Source organism: Manacus vitellinus, unplaced genomic scaffold, assembly GCF_001715985.3.
Source record: "Manacus vitellinus isolate BGI_N305 unplaced genomic scaffold, ASM171598v3 scaffold_27_pilon, whole genome shotgun sequence".
Taxonomy (NCBI): domain Eukaryota; kingdom Metazoa; phylum Chordata; class Aves; order Passeriformes; family Pipridae; genus Manacus; species Manacus vitellinus.
The window spans coordinates 10,844,545-10,851,788 of record NW_021940039.1 but is presented as its reverse complement, the minus strand read 5'-3'; the positions used below and the strand labels follow the sequence as shown (position 1 = coordinate 10,851,788).

Sequence of the window (7,244 nt, the reverse complement as noted above, 5' to 3'; positions counted from 1 at the left end):
GAGACCTTCCTGCCCCTCGCCAGCCTGGCCACGCTCAACCTGGGCAGCAACAGGCTGGGGGAGCTGGAGCCGGCGTTGCTGAGCGCCCTGCCCCAGCTCCGAGCCCTTCTCCTGCAGGACAACCCCTGGGTGTGCAGCTGTGGCATCCTGCCCCTCTGGCGCTGGCTCAGCCTCAACAGGGAGAAAGTACGAGGTGAGTGCCCGGAGTGTCCCCAAGCCCCCACCTGCTCCAGGCTGGCTGGTCACCCCGGAGGAACTGAGGCAGGACCTCACCTGGCTCCTGAGGGCTTGGGTGGTCAGTGCCCTTAGGGTACAGTGACCTTCCCCAGAACCTGGCCTCAGGCCATAGCAGCTCTGCTTGGGTGGACACATCCTTGGGTCTTGTACCTGGTGCCCACCCTTTGACCTTGGTCACCAGCAGGGATTGCCTGGAGGGGAGGGCTGGGCAATGTCCCAGTGACAGGCACCCAGTGCTGTCCCCAGCAGTGGCACCAGTCCTGTCACGGGGAGAGCAATGGGCACCTGAGGGGGCAAGAGGAGCCTGTCTGTCAGGCTGCTGACCCAGCTAGGATGCAGTGCTTTCAGCCCCTTCCCCAAAGCCTTCATGAACCTGGTTCTGATCCTACATTTCTTTCCCCATGAGCTCCAGTGAAAGACACTTCTGCCAGCAAGCTTTAGCTGCCACTTCTTCCTGATTGATTCCAGCTCGAATGTGGGTCTGCACTTGTGCTGGCTGGGACATTCTGTGACACCTCAAGCCTGGCTGCTGAATGCTCCCTACATTTGTCTCCTGGGAACCAGTCCCTCCACCTTGTCTGCCCTATCTGCCATCCTGCCCCAAACCCATTTTCCTATGCCCATCTCCCTGTCCATCCTACTCTCTGGGGCTCAGGACGTAGATGATCCCTGAACTCCACAGGTCCCTTTCTTTGTACCCTGACATGGGTGATCTTGATCAGCCTGGCCCCTGTCCTCCTGCCCTGGTCCCCTCTGTCCCATACAGAACTGCCATCCCCCTATCCCTGACACCTGCCTTTCCCAGATGCTCAGTGTGCCCACCAGCATTGCTTTTCTCTTCCAGAGAAGAGTTTGCTCCTCTGCAGAGTCCCGGAGCAGCTGAACCAGTACCCGATCATGGCCTTTGGGGATGAGTCCTTCAGGCAATGCCAGGAGACCTCACTGTCCTCTGAACAGTACATCACCTTCTTCATCATTGGACCATTCTCCTTCATTGCCAGCATCTTCTTCTGCACCTTCATGGGCTCGGTCGTGGTGTTTTACCACAGCCTGCGCAGGGGGTCCCACTGCTGGAGGAGACCCCGCATCTGCAGGGTGCACTGAGGCAGGATGGCCAGGCTTTAGCCCTGAGCAGGCTGTGGTCCACACCCTTCTCCAGCTGGCTGCACCCACCTGTTGCAAACATGTCCCAGCAGACCAGTGAGTGGAAGATCTGTCCCTGGAACTGCTTTGGTTTTTCTCAGAGTCCCCAGGACAATTCCAAGCTCCCTCTGCCCCGGTGCTGGGAGAGCAGCCTGCAGCTCAGCACCCTGCGGGGCATGGGCTGACTGCAGATGTTCTCAGTGTTTTGGGAGCTTCCCCAGACCACCCTCAGACCCTTCCTGGGGTTGTCCAGATGATCCTTCTCCCCCTGTCCTGCCCCTTGTGGTGCGCAGTGGCCTCAGTGTGCTTTTCAGGATGCACCACGTGCCTCACTGCGCCTCGGGGTGCAGCCTGGGAGCCCCGTGCACATCTCAGAACACTTATATTCCTCTAGGCACCCCAGGAGTCACCATTTGCCTTTTGGTGCAGCCCAGGAGCCTCTGTGTGCCTTTCAGTTTGCTGTTAATCCCTCCTTGGGTCTTTTGGTGCCCCCAGCACACTCTGTCTGCCTTCAATGACCCCATCAGTCTCAGGGTACCTCTCCATGCCTTCCAAACTCCTTGGCTTGGCTTTTCATGCACCCAAGTGCCATTTGTTTGGCTTCTGTGTCCTGACAGGCATTAGTTTGCCTTTTGGTGAACTGCAGAGCTCCCCATGTGCCTTTTGGTGCACCTGAAAATCTCTGTGTGTTTTTGGAGCATTCCAGAGCCTTCATGAGGCTTTCAGACTACCCCAGAGCCCTCATGTGCTGGCCAAGGACAGGGCTGGTTTCAAAACATTTCTTTTGATAGGTTTTTTTCATTGAGTCAGGAATGCTGGAGCTGAGAAGGCTCAACCAACAGCCAAGATCTAGAGTAAGACTGAAGGTTACAGTGAGGGTTGGGAAGAGCCTTGAGCTTCCACTGATATGGTTCAGCAGAGGAACTGCCAAAGGATGGGTGAGGCTTGCAGTAGTTCCTCCCCCAATAGCTTTCCCTAGGCTAAAGCAGGCCAAGGTAGCTCAGTGATGGGAGTGGGGGCAAACAAGCCCATGTGGGTTTACAGCACAGAGATGCAGCCCTTAATGCTGCCTCACCTCCCATCACCCACAAAACAGGGCTGGGGCTGCCCCTGCACCTCCCTGCCCTGCCACCTCTTGCCCTTCCCTGTGGAAATGCTTCTGGACATGCTTATTGTTCGTACTGGGAGATGGCCTGGAAGGATCTGGAGCTGTGCTCCAGAGGAAAGCACAAGCTGGGTTACAAAAACAATCTTTCAAGGAGAAGAAACAGCCCTTTTTGCCTGATCTCGTACCGACTGCAAGATGGTCAGAGCCACAGTGAGATGGCTGTGACCACCAGCTCCCCTTGTTCACTCGATCTCAGCAGGAGCTGTGGACCAGCCAGGGATGTGGCAGGTCAGTGCATCCCTCAGCAAACTCTTGGCAAGGGTTCAGTAAATCACACAGAGAATAAACCAAATGTCACCTCAGCTGTGGCTTGCTCCCATTTTTATTTTCAAGAGAGAAACCAACCCAGTGAGCTGCCACAGTGCCAGATTCCTACTTCCTTCTCTGTCGTGGGGTGTGGGGGCTGCAGGGAGCAGCTCCTCCACTGCCACCAGCCCTGCACCTGGGAGCTCTGCAGGACCTCTGCCAGGATCATCCTCTTACCTGTCCCAGGAGCAATCCCAGTTCTCCCAGATCCTCTCTAGTGACAGCATTCAATCCTTCCCAAGTAGGCTTGGGTTTCCCATTTGGAACTAAGATCTCACTTGTCATCCTGCTCGGCCCCCAGAGCCCTGCTCCTCCTCCCAGACCACCCTGAGGCTGAGCCCACCATGAAGGCTGGGCTGGTGGTCTCGGCACATGGGGACTATTCTGTCAGTGGGTGATGTTGCTTCGGTTCAGCCCAAGGGACCTGCCTTTCTGTTTTGCAAATCCCTCAGTGGAGCCTCCCTATGGATGGGCTGATGTGTGAGGACTCCCCCAGACGCTTCACCCCTGTGGTCCATCCTCTGTTCCCAAAGGCTGGCCCCACTGGCAGTGCCCCACACTAGCTCCCAGGAGATGGGAAGCCCAGCAGTGGCAGTGGACCATTTTCCCTGGAATGAAGGTGGGCCAGAACCAGCTGCCATGCTGCTGGTGTTTGGACAGCTCCGGACTGTCCCCATCCCCTCACTGCAAGGCCTGTCCCCCTCCTGTGGCTGTTCAGGCTGTCTATCAGTTGAGTATCCCAAAATGAGGCCAGTCCTTCCCTCATCTCCTCTGCAGCTCCTGGCCTTTCTCCCTGCTGGTTTCTCCAACCCTTCCCGTCCCTCCACCCTCCACTGTTTGCAGACCCTGCAGTGGGGCTGGGTGAGGTTCTGACTCAGCACAGGGCTCCCTGCCAGCTTTGCCAGAAGCCAGAGACAGAAAGAGGCACACGGCATCAGAATAAACCACTTCATGATCCAGTCTAGACTTTACTGAGCTCTTGCAAAAACTCGGTATTAATGTTACATTGACGTATAAAGTAGAATGGGTTCAATTTCTCAGCTGGAGCTAGATGAACTAGATGGAGCCACAGCAGTCAGTGGGACGATGCTCACAGACCTCAGCTGCCGTTTGAAAATCCTGCCTGTGGGGCTGCTTGCCCCTGGGGGAAGCCCTGTCTGCTTGGCCTGGGCAGGGAGAAGGCAGTTCATGCCACTGGGGCTTGGTACCACATTGCAGGTGGGTTTTCCATGTTTGCAGGAGACGGGATATGATGCTGCCTGTGCATGTGCAGTAGCTGCTCATCACCAGCCTGGCTGGTGCCAGATGCTTCCCCCAGTGCTGGTGTCTCTGCACCCACTCCCAGAGCCCACAGTGAGGGTGCTCAGAGGTGCTGGTACATGGGGGTAGGCTTGAGGGGAGGAAGGTGCAGGAAGGAATGGCATCAGCCTGGCTTGTTTGGTTTCCTTCTCCTGAACTGCGATCTGGTTTCCATGTGTCCAGGTTCAGGCAGATGCAGCGCCATGAGTTGAGGCTTCAAGGCTGCCATGGGCGCTACTGGCAAGCTGGAACTACAGGTGAGGGTGGCAGGGAAGCTGGCAGTGCCGGCCGTGTGCCCCGACACTGCAGGCAGCAAGCCACGACCAGCCAGCAGCGTCTCTCCTTGCATTGCTGGTGCTGAGGCAGTGTGGAGCTTGGGTAAAGGTCAGTGCAACCATCCAGAGCCATTCCTCATGGAGAATTCCTGGCTAGGAGAGCCACTAGGTGAGTGCTACATGCTGGCCATGGCCAGGTCCTGGGGGTGTCTTCTGTGCAGGAGAGGTGGGGAGCTGGGACCTTGGCTGGCAGCACGCTGTGGGCTCCAGGGTACCACAATTAGCACAGGAGCATGGGTTGCAGGGTGGGAGTGCTCCTGCTGCAAACAGACCATGAACAGGAGCCAAGTCACAGCCCGGAGCTGATGGGAGGGAGGAGCAGGGGGTCATACCCTGCGGGGAGCAGAGCACACATCTTCCAGCCCCTGTGGCAGACGTGGGGGTTACTTGGCACAACAGGAACATGTGCCCAACCTGCTGAACCACACCGGCTGCTCCAGCTACTCAGGACCAGCACGTTGCACTGGAGCCCTCCAGGTGGTGGGAAACATGGAGCACACGTTTGAGGGGCCGTGTGTACTGAGAAGCCTGCAGCCTGCACAGTGGAGCACGTGTTTGTGGTCTGGCACCAGATGTTCCCCACTACCATGGGAGAGCAGGCACCATGTGCCTTCTGCAGTCCTTTCCCCTTGCATGGAGCCAGTCAGTGGCAATCCTGATTATTGTGACTCTGCTTGGAAGCAATATTCTCTGTACAGTGGAGTCCAAACCGTGTCCTGGTTCTGCTGTGCGTTCTGGGGCACGAGCATGGCAGCAGGCCTGGGAAGGGAGGGAGATATACAATGGAGTCACTGTGTATGGATGAAGGATGCTTTCCTCCCATCTCACCCGGAAGAACCCATCAGTGTCCCTTGAAAGGCAGTCCTGGCTATGCCTTCCTACTGTGTTGGGCAAGGACTGATGGCCCTCAGGGAGAAGGTCACACCACAGTGCTGACTGAGGGGTCGGAGAGGTTGAGCTGGCCAGTGATGTCGGTGGGGTGATACTGCTGCAACACACAAATAGACAGACAAGGAGAAAGAAGTGTTAGGCAGTTCTGGTACTTGTCCCCACCGGTACTTATATCCCATGTGTCCCTACGGGATATCTCTTGGGGGTGATGCAACGCCCCGAGAGCTGCTGCTGGCTGAGGTCCCCTTCCCAATGCAATTGTGCAGAGGTCGTTGCAGACACTCTCCAAGCACCCTAGAGCTGGGCAGAGGGGACACCCAGAAGCGTGGCGCAGCTTCTGCGGAGCGTGGCTGCCACGTTGCCCTCTGAGCGAGCCCCTCTCCACTCTGGGAGGGCTACAAAACAAAGCCTGTGACTCATCAGCCCAGCCCACAGTTGAACCTGTGTTTGGAGGGTCTGGCTGGGTTTTGGCACCTTTCTGATGCCAGATCAAGCTGTGCTTTGAGGCCAGGGCGTTTCACCTCCTTGCTTGAATGACTCAGCTGTGACTATCCTTTCATGCAGGTGAGATGTGTGGTGTAGTTGGCTTGTGATAAAGTGTGGCATTGATTGCTAATGTGAAAATACAGCCTGTGGTGGGGATGTGGCCTGGATTTGGTGTTCTGTGCTCCTTGTGGATGGGGGGGCTCAGCAAACACTCCCTGAGAGAGACCTCCCCCACTGCAGTCCCGTTAGCAAGCAAGGGGCAAGAAAGAAATATCCACCAATGGGCAAGAAAAAAAAGTCCTTCCTCCCTGGGCAGGAATTTACAACTGGACATTTATTTCTTCCCTTCCTCCTTTTGTACTCCCTTCCTCTCCCAGTTCCACTCTTCTAACTCCAAAGCCTGGACTGGTAGCCCTATCCAGCCCTGCTGTGAGAGTAGGTGGCAGGAGCATCCTGTGCTGCTGTCTGGGATCCTCAACCGGTGCCAGGGCAGGAAAGGGTCTCAGTGGGTCTCATGTGCTGCAGTGTAGGCCCTCTCCAGTGACATTTTCCCAGCCCTTGCACCACCCTGCCCAGGAGGGCTGACGTTTTGAGGGGCTTAGGGGGGCTCCTCAGAGATGGGACGTGACCTGCCCCGCATTGGTCGGTGCTGTCTCCGGTGGCCTCTGCGGTGCTGCTGGCAGCTCTGGCACTGTGGCTACCCTGTGTGCTCTATGCCCTACCTCCTGCCACGGGGAAGTCTGGGAGTCCCCCCGTGTGGGGCTGCCCAATCCAGCCTTGTGCTTTACCAGGACCTCTTGGTGGGGAGCAGCTGGGCCGGGGCCAGGAGCAGTGTGCTCCCATCTCTCCGGTGCACATGCTGGGAATGAACTGACACCCAGGGAGCATCTCACAGGATCATCCTGTCACCTAGGGGACTAGCTAATATTCCCATGGAGCCTCTGGGAATTCCTCACCGCGGCCTTGCTTCACTAAGGGGCAACACCTCGGCCGTCACCTGTTGGCATGGAGAATGGCCGGGGCCATCCTGACACCGCTCTGCCGCCCTGGGGGGAGCTTTTTGTGGCTGTTCATCAGCCCAACAAAAAACACCCCTCTCCCAAAAATGGGTGCAGCCACCCCCTCCTTGTGAAAAATTTGAACTGCAGGCTAAATGCACCGTTCCCATAGCAAAACTGCTGGGAGGTGTGTGCTCATGGGATGGGGCTTGACTCCCGCAGGGAGGAGAGGCGACTGGGAAAGGGGAGAGGCCGGGTGAGTCACTGGTGGAGAAGAAGGAGGAACTTGAGATACAAAAATGAATGGGTAGAAGAAAGGTCCTTTGTTGAATATCCTGCCTGATGCAAGCAGGGTGGAAAAGCGTTGTGTGCATGTGTGAG

General features: G+C 56.9%; 2 protein-coding genes across 3 annotated transcripts in view; one reads left to right on the top strand and one right to left on the bottom strand.

Moving 5' to 3' along the window:
* Nucleotides 1-1,341, top strand: part of LRRC26 (leucine rich repeat containing 26) — a 10,106-nt gene extending 8,765 nt beyond the window's left edge. Inside the window, exons 2-3 of the mRNA XM_018074129.2 lie at nucleotides 4-193; nucleotides 1,082-1,341. Of these exons, the coding sequence (XP_017929618.2) occupies nucleotides 4-193; nucleotides 1,082-1,341 (450 nt within the window). The remainder of the gene's footprint in view (nucleotides 1-3; nucleotides 194-1,081) is intronic.
* A 2,461-nt stretch (nucleotides 1,342-3,802) lies between these two features.
* GRIN1 (glutamate ionotropic receptor NMDA type subunit 1) overlaps nucleotides 3,803-7,244 on the bottom strand; it is a 35,350-nt gene continuing 31,908 nt past the window's right edge. For both annotated transcript variants that reach the window (XM_029960475.1, XM_029960476.1), the window contains one exon: nucleotides 3,803-5,476. In XM_029960475.1, the coding sequence (XP_029816335.1) occupies nucleotides 5,408-5,476 (69 nt within the window). In that variant the 3' untranslated portion in view covers nucleotides 3,803-5,407. The remainder of the gene's footprint in view (nucleotides 5,477-7,244) is intronic.